The following is a 14,932-nucleotide window of genomic DNA, read 5'->3' as shown; positions in this document are numbered from 1 at the left end:
ACAACTTGGTGTTTCTGGGGTGGGGGGTGCCCTTTTCTGGGTCTCCTCCAGTCCTGGGGTGGCGCCATCTCCCCAGGGCAGCTGTCCACACAGGAACCTTCCCAGGTCAGGGCAGTACAGGGGGACCACTTCCCAGCGTCCCCCTGCCCGCCCAGCAGATGGGCACCCGAAAGCAGGGCTCCTGGCTGCTTTCCAGACCCCTGGCTGCACACTCCCCGAGGGACGGTGTTGGCATGGCGGCCTGGCACCTGATGTGGGCACTAAGCGTGTTGGAGTGTTGGCAGAGATTCAAGGGCCCAATTTGAACATTCTTTGGCATTGCCCTTCTTTGGGATTGGAATGAAAACTGACCTTTTCAGGTCCTGTAGCCACTGCTGAGGTCTCCAGATGTGTTGGCATATTGAGTGCAGCACTCTGAACAGCCTCATCTTTCAGGATTTGAAATGGCTCAGCTGGAATTCCATCACCTCCACTGCCGTCATCACCACCACCAAGGGGCCCAAGCTTTGACCACAGGGGTCCCCAGGCTGCCCTGCTGTCTTTGGAGGGGCCAGGGAGGTCCCACTGGACAAGCCCCTCTGAAGTCAGCGTCCTTGCTGTCCTGAAGCATGCCAGCCCGGCACCTAGTGCGCAGGTTGTGATCTGCCTGGTGCTCTGCAACCATGAGGCTGAGGCAGGCACCTCCCAGTGGCCGGGAACCCAGGCCTCTGAGCCCCTGCCTGCTCCAGCAACAGGCAGGAGGGTACACGTGGTGCCCGGCTCCGTCAGCTCAGCGTCACACCTGCATGTGACCACCTACGCACGTGGGACCTGATGGTTCTGGCCGCAGCCCACTGACAGCCACCTGCCGCCTCTCCACCTGGGTGCACCAGGTGGGCTGCAGCTCCCCGCTGAGGTCCCCTGCGTGCATCGGGGCTGCACCCAGTTCCTGAGCCACAGGAGCTTTATGGGCACAAGCAGGAAGCAGGGGGAAACCTGGCCCAAGTGGGGCCTGTTCTGAGTGGTGCTGAGTTTGGTTTGATTCTTCATGCGGGCACCAGCCTGTTGTGCGATCTGGCAGGCAGTCTGGGAGTTCGGGCCCCAGCAGGTCGGGCTTGCTGCCCAGGTGACCCCAGAGGAAAAAGCAGGAGGTGGTCCCTGCCCCATGGGTTCTGCTCTTCCCCTCGCCCATCCCGAGTGGGGTGCCTCGTGGCAGGTGGCTCAGAAGATCGATCTTGGTTTTTTTCTGGGTGCCCCCTGGCCAGTCTCCAGCATCTCAACCCCTTTCCCCAGGGCTCACTTGACCCCGTCCAAGAGAAGGCTCATGACGGGTCTGGCCGAGGGGGCTCCCACGTCCACCGAGTCACTCTCAGTCCCTCTTTGTCTCCACAGAGAAGCTTGGGGAAGACTTGTGCCTCCAGAAGCATGTCTAATGTAAACTAAAATTTTCCATTTTCCCCTGGCGCCAGAAGAATGTTTTTGTTTGAAAACAAACGTTCTTTGTGCTCTGGATGGAGCTGAGATCCCAAGTTCAAGCAGCGACTGAGAAAGTGGGGCCCGCCTCCCCGAGGGCTCTGCACCCTTCCCTCCGCCCCGCCCCCCCTTCCCGTCTCCACGGTGTGGCCCCTCGCCACGGTGTGGCCCTTCGAGGCGCAGCCACCCGCACGTGTGTGCCATCGGGCTTCCTTGCCTGGACCCAGCCATTCCTCTGGGGCGGGGCCGGGCTGGATGGGGGAGGTGCCTGACGTCTATGCAGTCGCAGGGGCTGTGCCCGAGTGGGGCCCCGCAGCCCTTACCCCAACCCCTACCACGGAGGCCAGCCTGAGGCCTGCGATGTCGGGTTGGAGGATGTAAACTGCGTGTCCGCGGAGGCCTTTTCACTGACCCGGCTCCGATACGACAAGAGCGCGGCTTCAGGGTCATCTGCTGGGCTGTCGGAAAAGGGGCATTTTCAAATGTGGAATCTGCGGAAGGAGCCTGGGCCTCCATCCAGCCGTCTTTTGTCTCCATGTGCCCTTCACCGCTTCTTCGGTCAGCTGACCTGTAATGAGGATGGAAAAGCAGGTGGCCCAGGTCTTCCCCTCCGGATGATGCCCCGGGTTCCTGGCATGTGTTCCTAGGAGGGCAGCTCCCCTCCAGCGTGCCCTAGGGCCTGGGCAGGTAGAGGGCATATCGCCCCAAGGTCCAGGAAGGAGCAGGATGAGGCGGACAGTGGGTGGCAAGAGCCCCTGCCTAGACTGAGCACCGTCTCTCTGAGCCTTTCTGGCAAGCTTGCTGAACTGGTGTCCAATTCTGGCCCAGGTCAGCAGATGAGAGCAGAGAGCAAAAGCAGCTCTTCCTGGGGGGTCGCCGAGACCCTGGAGCTCAGGGCGGCCCTCTTGGGGTGATGACATAGAAGGGGGTGCTCCACGGAATGGGTCCTGTGTCCTATCTCTGCAGGATAGCTGCAGGTGCCCTGTGCCCCCACCCCTGACCGGGAGACAGGAAGGCAGAGGCCTGACGCTGCAGCCCTGGTGTGTTTCCCAGGTTCCTGTGCCTGCGGTTCAGGGCAGACCTTTGCAGCCGGGCCACCACGCGGGGCAGCTTGAGGAGCTGTCCCTCCCTTGTCTGACAAATACTCTCCTCCTCCCGCCAGTGAGGAGGGTCAGTGCCCAGGCCCTTCCCACAGGAGACCTGGGGCAGGTCTCCCCAAAGGCCTCCGGGTGCTGGCAGACTCTGGCCTTCATCTTTGCTCCTCACGCAGACCCTGAGGGCTCGTTCTTCTGCAGCTGCTCTCAGCCCTGCAATGCTTTGAAAAAGCCGGGTGGGCACCTGTCCCTTGATCTTCTTTCCAACCCAAGCGGGAGAGGGGTTGGGGTCTGCGGGACAGAGGTGAGACTGGACTACAGATGCATCCTGTCCTAGTCCACCGGCCTTGAAGGTGTTTGTTTCTAATTCTGTCTTGCCTTTTTTTTAAAAAAAAAAAAAAAACAGTAACAACACGTTCATGACTTTAGACTCTTGGAATACAATTTTCAACAAAAGGCCAGTCTCCATGACCCCAGCCCCACCTCGAGAGCAGGATCCAGTTCGTGTATGGCAAGGAACCTCTGGGTCTCCAGGCCCCGCGGTCTGTCAGGAGTGGGCCCTGCTCGCTGCCTTCCTGCCACTGGACGTGGGTGGTGGTCAGAGCTGGCTCGCTACTCACTTCGCAGAGACGTGGGTCTAGAAACACTGGGTTGGGAGGACGTGGGGTCAGTGAGGGGCTGAGTGGCGGTGAGCCCAGCCCTGGACAGCAATCCTCCTGGGATGGCCGTGGGGCTGGAGGCCCCCAGGCCACAGAGACCCTGACCCGCGGGGACGACACGCGCAGAGTGGCTTGTACCGGCCACCGCTGCCTCCCTGGGGGGCCTGGAAGCCCTGGCGCTTCCCCACGGAACGCGGGGCTCTGATCCCCGCGCCTGGCCTCCTGCCTTCCCAGGGATCGCCGTGTGCAACATCCCATCCGCAGCTGTGGAGGAGACAGCGGACTCCACCATCTGCCACATCCTTAACCTGTACCGGAGGAACACCTGGCTGTACCAGGCGCTGCGGGAAGGCACGCGGGTGCAGAGCGTCGAGCAGATCCGGGAGGTCGCCTCGGGGGCCGCGCGCATCCGCGGGGAGACGCTGGGCCTCATTGGCTTCGGTAAGTGCGCCCCGCCCACCGCCCGGGGAGGGGCTGCCGCAGGGACCCTCGGGGAGGCGGAGGCCCGGCCCTGGAACTCAGGCTTCACCGCAGCTGGAGGAGGACCTCTTGGGCCAGAGGAGGGCCGTGGCTGCGAGGCTTGGGAGGTCAGAAGTCAAAGCTGGCTAGGGAGCTGACCCCCAGGGAAGATGGGGTCAACTTCTGGAAGACCCCGCCTGACGGGTGTGGGGAAGGAGGCAGGAGGGTGTCCCTAGGGAGGAGCCGTGCTCCCTGACCGCCCCCAGGGGCAGAGGGTGAAGGGCAGTGGCCCGCTTGACGACTGGTACCCGGGTGGAAACCTGGGCAGCAGGCTGGGCTGAGCACCCAGAGGTGCCAGGCAGGGGTGGGTGCAAGGAATCTCTGAAGGATTTCGAGCCGGAGGGTCAGATCATCAGCTTGGAAAACTCACTAGGGGAAACATGAGACCCAGCTCCCACTGGCTGCTCTGGGTGGGCCTGGGGTGGGTTAGCCCAGTGGGGAGCTGGGGGGTGGCACACACTGGGTGGAGAGAAGCTGGACTGCCAGGCTGTAGGCAACACAGGGGCCCGAGTCAAACAGGAGGGGGCTCTTGCTTGCTGCTGCATGTCAATCCTGCTCCTTCTAGTTCTGTGACCTTGAGGAAAGGTCAAGAACTCTATCTCAAGGACCTTCCAACTCTCCCTGCCTCAGTCTCCCCATCTGTACACTGGGGATGAGTGATACACAGCGGCTGCCCCTTAGAACTCAGAGAAGACATGAGAAGCCCGTGGGGTCAATCCTGACTGCAGGGCTTGGCTTCCAGAAGGTTCCCCCAAGCTGTCCCTCAGCCCTGAGCTTGGAGCTCTGTCTCTGAATAACAGGACCCCTGAGATGGCCATGGTGCCAGCTTCAACAGGTAGAGGGAGTGTCTTCCAGGAACACACATCTTTCCCGCACATCTTTCTTGAGTCTTAAGAGCCCAGGTGTCAGGGGTGATCACACTCTCGCAGGTAAACTTGTTACAAGAGTCCAGCTTCGTTTTTTCTTGAGTGGAAGGTAGAAAAGGACCAAGAAATGCTGGCGCCGAGCCGCAGCACCCTCTGCTGGTGCTGCAGGGCTTCCTGCTGCTCCAGGAGGTGGGCCTTGGAGCTGGTTCTTAGACCATCGTGCATTCTTGCCCCGGGTGGGCACTGGCCATGCGAGTTGCCCGGCCACGTGGAAGAGCACTCGTTTCCATGGCTTCTGCCTCCAGGCATCACAGCAGGTTCTTAGAGGGGTCGTTTCTTGCGCTGTATCCTTCCCCATCCGCCTTCTGAAAGCCAGTCCTGTGATGCCAGCCCACCTGCTCCAGGCTGTACACCAAGCCCCCCCCCAGCCCCACCCCGGTCACAGTGCCCCATACACACTCAGTTTCTCCCTGCTGCCTCTGCTGGTCTCTCTGTAGCTTCCCAGAACTGCAGGCGGACCGGAGACAGGAGGAGGCTCGCGTGGGCAGCCTTGCCCCCTGCTGCCCGCCATCCGGGGCTGGAAGCACCCACTTGCCTAAGACTCTGCCCAGCTGCAGCAGCGGGCCCCTGAGTGTGGAGCGGTTGCCGCCAAACCCAGTTCATGCCACCACGTGGGGCCCTGGACGGGCCGGCCCGAGCTCAACCCCAGCCCGGGATGGCCTGAGGACAGTGCTCAAGGCCAGCCTCCAGGTTGGGGACGAGCATGAAAGTCTGAAGGGAAAGCCTGCCATCGGTGACAGCATGTGTACACACACCACACACACACGCATACGCGTGCCAAGACAGTTGGGATCTCCTTTCTGAGACTGGGTTTGACCTGCAGGTTGCGAACAAGCATGAAAACATGAAGGGAGACTCTGCCATCGGTGGCAGTGTGCACACACACACTAAGGCCAAGGCAGCTGGGCTCTCCTCGCTGGGTTTTGACCAAGTCAGTAAGAGAATTCAGCATCGGGTATTGTACAGTTTAGTCAGGAAAACCCCATGTTGGAAAGGTGAGGGTCTCTGAATTTGAGAGCTGCAGAGCCGTGAGATGTAACATTGAAACTGGCCGTGACCCTCAGGCCCTGGAGCCACCACCCAGACCCCATCTCCCCTTAGAGCGTCAGGATATGGGGCGGGGGGGGGGGGGCGCGGATGAGGACCCCTGAAGCAGAGTTGGTGGTGTTCTGGTATTGGCTGTGAGCTCCCAGCACCCGCGTGGTGGGGCCATGTCCCACATCTCAGGCTCATTAGAGGAGGGTCTTTGGGTTGCCCTTGTTCCCGGCCCATCTGTCATGCCAGCTCCTCTGCTGCGTGTGGCTGTAGTTCTTGCTTCACGGTGTGTGAAGTGGTGACCCTGGGCACGGCTGACATGAGTATCCTGGTGACCCCTGCAGCTGTCCCTCCTGAAGGGCCTTATGAAACCTTCTCCAAAGCACAGCTGTTGTTACCTGTGCTGCCTGTTGAGATGACGTTTCCGCTGGAGGGGGGGCCGGTCTGCCACCCCCTGCCCTCTGGTGGGCTTCCTGTCCCCTTACCCCTCCTGCACAGTGGAGCAGTGGTCTTCCCACCAGGATTTATTCTGTGCTGTCCCCGAACCAGCCCCTTCAAACATCATTCACACCATTCTGTGTTCCAGCGGAAAACCACTCTAGAAAGTGAAGTGCTCCATCCCTGGGGTTCGGTGGGGGTCAGGGAAGCCTTTGCGTCCTGTCGGGTGATGTCGCTGACTTGCCAGAGCGCCCGGTCCATGCTCCACACAAACTCAGAGCCCCACCAGACCGGTTCCCCGTGGCAGTGAGTGCTCAGGCCAGAGTGCAGCAGTCAGTTTACCCCCTTCATGAGCAAACAAACCTAGTGGTAATTGCATAAGAGAACAGTCCTGGTTCAACACTGAGAGCAATGACGAGATGAAGCTCAGCTTAAGAAAGCTGCTGTGTAAGCAAACAGGAGGGGAAAGATAAATACGAAGGGGAGAGAATGCTGGTGGTTGGGACGTAGGAGACAGACATGTGGAGGCCACTAGATTGTTCTCTCTGGTTATGTTTGAAAATGTGCGCAACAATGACTGTTCTGAAAAAAGGCAACATCTGATAGTAAGTACACTTGATAAGCATTGCATTGCTCACCCAGGGAGCTGGCCCGGCTTCTGCCCAAGTGACCCAGGAAGGAAGAAGTGCTGGAGTGGCGTTGCCAAACCTTGGGTGTTCAGTGCCTCCAGCAGCCACCACCACGGCTTGGCGTCAACTGCCAGCAGGCACAGCCACCCCAGGTTCCCAGTCCCAGAAATAATAATGCAGGCAGCAGAGGTGGGGCACACCCTGCAAGGCCCCCCAGCCTGGTGACAAGGAGCAGCAGGAGGGGCCGGCCTCACTCACCGGGACGCTCTCTTTCCGCACAGGTCGCACGGGGCAGGCGGTTGCTGTTCGAGCCAAGGCCTTTGGATTCAGCGTCCTATTTTATGACCCCTACTTGCAGGATGGGACGGAGCGGTCCCTGGGCGTGCAGAGGGTCTATACCCTGCAGGACTTACTGTACCAGAGCGACTGCGTCTCCCTGCACTGCAATCTCAACGAACATAACCACCACCTCATCAATGACTTCACTATAAAGCAGGTAAATGGAAACACACACTGGAGAACTTCTCTCCAAATGAAAGGGGAAATGGGAAATGTCCGTGGACCCACCAACCTCCACTGCAGCCCCCCTTTTCTCCTGAAACCTCAGTACCGGCACCTCCCGAGGGGGCAGCATCTGCTCACCAGCTTCTCTCCCACCCCGCCCCCCCCACCCCCCCAGATGAGGCAAGGCGCCTTCCTAGTGAATGCAGCCCGCGGCGGACTGGTGGATGAGAAAGCCTTAGCCCAAGCCCTCAAAGAAGGCAGGATACGAGGGGCGGCCCTCGACGTGCACGAGTCGGAGCCTTTCAGGTTGGTTTGGGGAGACTGTGGTGATGTTTGCAGCTGGAGCTCAGGACTCACAGGGACTTGTAGGCCCCAGGTCCTCACTCAACTCCTCGCTGTGAACTTGGGGCAGGTGCCCAGACAGGTCCTGGGGCGGTGGCTCTAACCAGAGGCTGAAAGACTCCGTTCTTCTAAGGGCTGTGCTATATTCTCACTAAGGGTAAAACAGCTAGAAGTTCCCCCAAAGATCACCAGAAAGGGGGCAGGCAGAAAAGCAGTGAGGGAGAGCAGGCTGTGTCCACAGCCCGACCATCCCGGTGAGAGGCAGGCCAGCCAATCATCTGGAGAACTGTTTGCTCTTCCCGAGTACTCCTGACATTGTAATTACAGAGCAGTCGTATGAGTGGGTTCTGAAAGTCCCAACCCCCTAGCACACACACTGCAGAATCTCTGTTTTATCTGCGTCAGCTAACATCCCACATGGCCAAGAGCTCCCATTTGACCAATCAGACAGGGAACGATGTGCAGTCGTCTCATTTCCTATGTTTTTGTACATTCACCCAGCTTTGCTCAGGGTCCTTTGAAAGATGCACCGAATCTCATCTGTACTCCCCACACAGCCTGGTATAGTGAGCAAGCCTCACTGGAGATGCGGGAGGCGGCCGCGACTGAGATCCGCCGGGCCATCACAGGTGAGCAGGCCTTGCTGTGGGCAGCAATTGCTTTTAGGGGTCAAGTCAAAGAAATGTGAGTGAATTGGGCCATGCTGCTTTCAGAGGAAACCAATCCCCTTTTGTATTAGCCAACGTGAAGTTTTGCGGACCTGGAGGAGCCGCCCTTGTTAGGCTGAGAAACCTATGTGGTTCAGGCCTGGAACGGGTCGTATCTTGGGAAATTATGAGCCAGCCCTTCCTATTAAGAGACTTGGGGAAACTTCCCTGGAGGCTTAGTGGTTGGGGCTCTGCCTTCCAGTTCAGAGCATGCGGGTCTGATCCCTGCTCGAGAGCAAAGATTCCCACATGCCTTGGCCGGCCAAAATACCAAAACATACACAGTATTGTACCAAGACTTTTTAAATGGTCCAAAAGTAGAGAGACTAGCATGGTAGCTGTTCCCCCAAAACAGCTACGTATGATATTTAACTTCATTGATTAATTTCAATCGTCTTATTCCAGGTCGCATCCCAGAGAGCTTAAGAAACTGTGTGAACAAGGAATTCTTTGTCACAACAGCTCCCTGGTCAGTAATAGATCAGCAAGCAATTCATCCAGAGCTCAATGGTGCCACATACAGGTGAGGAGAGGAATGGCCAGGGCCCTGCTCCCCAGGGGTGGGGGTGGGGCATAAAGCCAACGGGAGCACTGGCGGGAAATCCAGGCCCGTCCCCTCATCCCTGGTTTCAGTGGAGCAAATTTTAAGTTTTGGGGCAGAGCCAAGAATTGAAATTTCTATTTTAAAGGATACAGACGTTGAACCACTGTGCCAGGATGTGATTAAATATTTAGTGCGTGTAACAGGACCTGTACATGAAAGCTCCTGCTCTGGGCAAGCGGAGCTATTTCTTCCCAGGTCCCATGGCTTTATTTACATTTCACAGGTTCTATTCAAGTTCCGCTTGTGATTCATCCTCATAAGCATTTTCAAGCCGCACTTGAGCCCAGCCCCAGATTGGATTCCCCTGTACCCTTTAAGAGTCACATCCTAATTATTCCTCTAGACACAGCAAGGCTCCTTGGCCTTTAGGAAAACTGCTTGTGCTGGAGGGGCTTGCAGCTCACAGGGATCCTGTCCGTCAAGAGTCCCCTTAGGTGGTCCCTGACCAGAGTCACTGTCACAGGCTACAGGATGAGGGGTAGCATAGCTTCCAGAGGGAAACACTCGCTGCTTTACCACAACTGTGAAGGGCTGGGTACCTCAGATGAATTCTAAAGCCCCTGCCTCGTAAGTATGTTCTGTCCTTAAAAACTGAATGTCCTGAGTCACGTTCGTGCACTGCGAACACACACAGAGCCATCCCTGTGCCTGCGGTGTAAGAGGAACCCATGTCCAGCCGCCTTGCAGGTATCTTCAGGGGGCAGGCCTCCAGCCCATCGCCAGCTCACCATCTCCCCTGCTGCCCTTCCGCGTCTGTTACAGGAGCACATAACCAACCAGTGTAGGAAGTCACACTTAGGAAGCGCACTTCATGCTGTTAGTGAAGTGGAAATCGCTCAGTCGTGTCCGACTCTTTGCGACCCAGGCCAGAGTACTGGAGCGAGTGGCCTTTCCCTTGTCCCGGGGATCTTCCCAACTCGAGATAGAACCCAGGTCTCCCGCACTACAGGCAGATTCTCTACCAGCTTATCCACAAGGGAAGCCCATGCTGGTAGGATTCCATAAAAAAGGCAGAGCCAAGAGGTCGGCAACTTCCTGACCCTGAACTTAACCTTAACCAGCCCTTTCTCGTGTGCTCCTCAGATACCCGCCAGGCATCGTGGGCGTGGCTCCGGGAGGACTTCCTGCTGCCATGGAAGGGATCATCCCCGGAGGCATCCCGGTGACCCACAACCTCCCAACAGTGGCACATCCCTCCCAAGCTCCCTCTCCCAACCAACCCACGAAACACGGGGACAATCGAGAGCACCCCAACGAGCAATAGCAGCGAGTGATGAAAGGTAATCATTCAGATACACCTGGGACCAAGAGACAGTGAAAAATGAACTAAGAGAAAAGGAATTTGACAGTCTTTTTAACTGATTTCTGGACATATATGCATCATTGACGTTGCAGTGTTACAGCTACAAAAGAGCTAGAAGCCGAGAAGTGGGAAAACTGAAGATGTCGTCTGCTTGCAGAAGCGCTGAAAGAGACTAGGACGTGATTTATTAACGACCAACTTCTGTTATTGTGTGTTAAGTTTTTCATCTGTGCATCAAATCACAAAGAATAAATATAGATCTTTTTCCTTTATCAGTCCCTTGGGCACAGGAGGTCCTGAACACCTTGCTCTAGAATGTTGCATCAAGAGTTCCAAACATCAAAATAAAATATTAAAGAGGAAATCCCCACCCTATGACTCTAGTCCCTTCGGTCCACGGGGCTGGTTACCTCTTTTGCTAATAGGAAGATTAAATTACTACAAAATGGGGAGGACGCGGTCTGCCTGTGCTAGACACCGCGAGCACGGGATTGAAGACAGCACAGGCTCCTGTACAGAGAATTCTCTCCCGTCTGAACTGCATACGGAGCGGGCAAGTTGGTTGTGAGTTCAGTAAAACCCTCTGATGATGCAAAAAAAGAAAAAAGTATTAAGTTTCACAAGCTGTTTGTACTCAAATATATTTTCTCAGTTTCAGATCCTCAGCTATTTTATTGAGTGGAAAGTCTTGAACTGAAAGGGTTCAAGAAGAATAATGTTGCATTTCCTTATGTCTCAGGAAACACTTTTTATGGTAACTTGTCAGATTGTCTATGAACAAACCCACTTTTTTAGACATTGATAAAGTCTTCTTTTCTTCACGTGATATTTTATACAAGAACACTTCAGGTGTGTTATTAGATGTGACTGATTTTAACAAATCCTATTAGATTTGTATCAACTAGTTACATGTTATATTCATAGTCTTTTGTGAATCATCGCCTTTTTTGTTTAAAAGATGGCCTATTTTGAGCCTTTGTATAGGTACATTCCTGTTTTTGTGACAAAAAAAAAAAAAACCTTTAAAACTGTCCCAAACAGAAAAATAATGGCTATCAGAAATATGTTTTGTTTTAGTGTGAGTTACCGTTACTGTATCTGTTTATTGTAAAGGTGGACATTTAGCGTTCAGTGCAGTTTTCAATAAAAAGTAATAAAAACTTCTGTTAAGCTTTGAAATTCAAGCACATCTCACTAATGTAAAAGTTCTCTCGAGATGTTAACTGCATTTTCAATTAGCCCATTTCTTTCCCAACTCTTGTTATTCCCAGGTTCAAAGATAAACAATACTTTCCTATTTCATAACCAGACTCAAGAATGCTGATAATTACTTCATGTGATAAACCAAAACTTCACGTATGTCCATTCTTAAGATGAAATGGGTGGGTTAGAACTAAGTCAATTCAAAAAACAAAACTGGTTAAGTTTTAGTTTTGATTTTAATTTACCCAAAAGTAAAATTTCCTGGCCCGAGCATTAATGCAGGAAGGGAGGTGAATCTCAAAAAATTGTTTGTAAATAATATTTACAAAGAAATGCTGCAAAATAACTAACATCAGTCATTTCCATGTGTTAAGAATTTTCAGTTGATTTAATGAGTCTTCCTTTCTTAAACAGCATTAAATCCCTTCTGTAAATGCTAGTTAAGTCCAACAAGTCCAGATATAAAACACTTTTACAACTGCCCCGCCTCCTTCCATTAAAAAAAAAAAAAGTCATGGCAACTGAAAACATCAACCTCCTCACTCATTTTAAGGTGGTGGTCCCATCCCAACTCTCCCGTGAAAAATTACATTACCACCACCTGACATGGATCGAGGTGGAGCGCATGGTTACTGACCTCTATCATCACTCCGGGGAGTGGGGCGGCGGTTCACTGTCGTCTCCGTAACCACTTGTCAAACGGGTAATCAGTGCAGGGATGACATCTGCACGGCAAGGAGACCCCGACCGCCTGTGTGCAGCAGTGTTCCCTTAACACAGACTAGTCTGCCACAGGATGAGCCTAGGAGCCAAAAACATGAAAAGGCAGGCCCACACCCTGCCTTTTAATTTGGACAGAAACCACCGCACTGTATTCTCCCGAGAAGAGGAACCGTAAAGTCAAGTCCATACGGTTCAGGTAGTACCGTCCAGAGTCAACCAAAAGACACTGAGTTATCTGTCACCCCGCCACATGGCATCCAAGAAAGGACTGCAAATTCTGTCTTGGGACGATAGTTATGGCTGTTTGATAGTTCAAGAGCTTAACATAGCATTGACTCATCAAAATGTTAGCCTCACCAGCCAATCTGCTGTGAAAACCATTTAAAGCTCCGCCCCGTCTGAAGCCTAGGACACACACACACACACTTCTTTCCCACAGGGAAGAATGCTGTACCTGCTAAGCTTGATGTGGCCAGGGTCACATCACTCAGCAGACACAGCACAAAGAGGCTGAAGACCGAGCAGCAGCTTCCTAAACAGCACTGGCTACCCTAGAGACCCTGGCACAGGTGCTTCTCCCTCAAACCTTTCTCTTTGGCTTCTTCAACTGGCTTAACTGCAACTAGAACGGGTTGTCTAGCCACTACAGAATTCTTCCTACATATGAAGAAAAGTGCATAGGGATGCTATGCTAAGTCAGAATGGCAGCCTTCTAAATCCTTGCTTAATTACTGTCCAAAACGAACCCAAACCAGAGGGTCAATTTTGTAAGAAAACATCAGCCCCTTGAAACAGTAATATACCAATATTATATCAAAATTCATTTATATGGAATCCAATTGCAAATATTCTTCCCACAAGTTTTAGCATGCAGCAGCAGCGATCCTTTCACCCTGGGAATGCCTTTCAGGGAGGGAAGAAAGAACTAAAGAGATGACATCTCACAGGTATTTTACTATTTTTAGTATTTCAGCATCAAATCTGAGGTTGTGCACATTTCAATACCATCTGAATAGAACTTAAAAGAAAACAAGAAGCAAATATTTAAAGGTTTTCACAGCCTTTTTATCAAAGGGAAACAGTGTGTGTATGTGTGTTTTTAATTCCTTGCCACATCAATAGTCTACAAAGTGCTTATCAGGACACTAAGTCTTTTTGTGTTCCTGAGATAGGTCTGAAATTTTTACCCAGTATTGAATGTATACCTGAAGTGGTCAAATAATACTTTTATAGAAAGTTTTTCTACCTAAGATTATAGTTATAACTTTAAATAAGAATGGCCACAATTAACCAACATGCAAAAATTCTCAGACTAGTCACTGAGAAATTCATTATACAATGCATTTAACCACCTTACTGCATTCTTAAAATCTTTATTCTATTCTGAACGGAAATTCGCAATTAGCCCAAGCAAAGGCATGCCTTTCTAACACAATTTGCTTAAAGCAGAGTTGATGATAAAGAATCCAAAGACCCTCTGCACGGCAACCTGGGAGTCTAATGTCCACAGAGGCAAGGGAGCAGACTTTTCACATAATTCATTCAGTTCGAGTGGGCTGGCTCCCCAACCACTGCCCTAATGTACAACCACGGGGTAACTCACAGGGAGACTGCTGCCCAGAGTCTGGTGGAGGAAGCCTCAGTTTAAGAGCACTCTTCCAAACAAATAAATACCTAAATACTGAAAGGCGGCTTATCAGAAACTGAAAAAGACAAGAGAAACCAAAACCCTTTTCAAAACAAGGGAACAGTGTCTACATGAAGTTCACTCAATAAAAAATTCTGACTTTTCTTACAGTTTGTTCCTTAAAGATTTGATTTTATTGGGCACAACAGGAACTAAATTACTAATAAAAAATAAAAGCTTGTTTTTATTTTTATGTTTTACTATGGATAATTTGTACAAAAAGTTTCCAAATCTCTAACGAGCTCTAGTGAGACAGAATGTAAAATGGATCTTTTCAGATGGAAGTAGAATGCCAGGTTCTACTTTAAAAAGAATTATCTCAAAGGAACAAAGAGTGACCTGCCATGTGCTTTTGGAGGTGCCCATGCTGGAAAAACTTCTCAATAATATGAAGATGCTGGTACAACTTTTCCTATTACACAACTTCTTACACAACCACATGCGTTACATTTATAGACAGATTTACAATCTGAAAGGAAAAAAGTTCTGTCTTAATAAAATTAGTTTTTTGTTTCCTTTTTACAAACTGTAGTCCAAAGTTCTCTGTCTCCTCATGCAGCAGACACATCGTCTCTGTTGGGTATGGATCAGAAAAAACCCTTCCAAGCAGATCCTGCCAGGTTCGCTTCATTCCATGCCGTGCGCTCTGCTTGGAGCAAACACTCATGTGGGGTCCCGCACAGAGCTGATACCTTGGTCTTCTGTTCTTGGATTTTTTTTTTCATTCATCTTCATCATCTTCGTCTTCCTCTCCATCAGATAGGGATGTACAAGGCCGGATCTGTCGGTAGCGGTCAAGCCATTTTTCTACCATTTGCGTGACCAGGGGGTGATTTCGCCGCCGAGAGCTCTTCTGCATGGCCACGAGAACGCCCCCCTCAGTCACGCAGCAGTCCAGCCACTCCCTGAGCAGTTTTTCTTGCTGTTCCTCATTACCTAGCTTTTAGAGGAATGTGAATGAAGAAAAGGAAAAATAATATGACAGATCAGAGACCTCACAGGAAAAATCTCAGAGAGACCTACAGCTGGTATGATTAATGAAAGGGCCAGAGCAACGCAGTTTCAGCCTAGGTTCTACTCTCATCAATTCTATGTTTAAAACCCTAT

At 52.4% G+C, this 14,932-nt stretch overlaps 2 protein-coding genes across 9 annotated transcripts in view; one reads left to right on the top strand and one right to left on the bottom strand.

Moving 5' to 3' along the window:
* CTBP2 (C-terminal binding protein 2) overlaps positions 1–11,376 on the top strand; it is a 167,302-nt gene extending 155,926 nt beyond the window's left edge. For all 5 annotated transcript variants that reach the window (XM_060404577.1, XM_027960497.2, XM_027960500.2 and 2 more), the window contains 6 exons: positions 3,440–3,646; positions 7,034–7,248; positions 7,432–7,562; positions 8,100–8,227; positions 8,711–8,828; positions 9,993–11,376. In XM_060404577.1, the coding sequence (XP_060260560.1) occupies positions 3,440–3,646; positions 7,034–7,248; positions 7,432–7,562; positions 8,100–8,227; positions 8,711–8,828; positions 9,993–10,173 (980 nt within the window). In that variant the 3' untranslated portion in view covers positions 10,174–11,376. The remainder of the gene's footprint in view (positions 1–3,439; positions 3,647–7,033; positions 7,249–7,431; positions 7,563–8,099; positions 8,228–8,710; positions 8,829–9,992) is intronic.
* A 256-nt stretch (positions 11,377–11,632) lies between these two features.
* Positions 11,633–14,932, bottom strand: part of ZRANB1 (zinc finger RANBP2-type containing 1) — a 70,270-nt gene continuing 66,970 nt past the window's right edge. For 3 of the 4 annotated variants that reach the window (XM_042238529.2, XM_027960504.3, XM_060404576.1), the window contains one exon: positions 11,633–14,765. In XM_042238529.2, coding sequence (XP_042094463.1) covers positions 14,547–14,765 — 219 coding nt within the window. In that variant the 3' untranslated portion in view covers positions 11,633–14,546. The remainder of the gene's footprint in view (positions 14,766–14,932) is intronic. The other variant, XM_042238530.2, reaches the window with a different exon arrangement.

The sequence above is a fragment of the Ovis aries genome, chromosome 22, assembly GCF_016772045.2.
Source record: "Ovis aries strain OAR_USU_Benz2616 breed Rambouillet chromosome 22, ARS-UI_Ramb_v3.0, whole genome shotgun sequence".
Classification (NCBI taxonomy): Eukaryota; Metazoa; Chordata; class Mammalia; order Artiodactyla; family Bovidae; genus Ovis; species Ovis aries.
The sequence above is the reverse complement of the archived record's forward strand: the minus strand, read 5'-3'. Positions and strand labels throughout refer to the sequence as shown.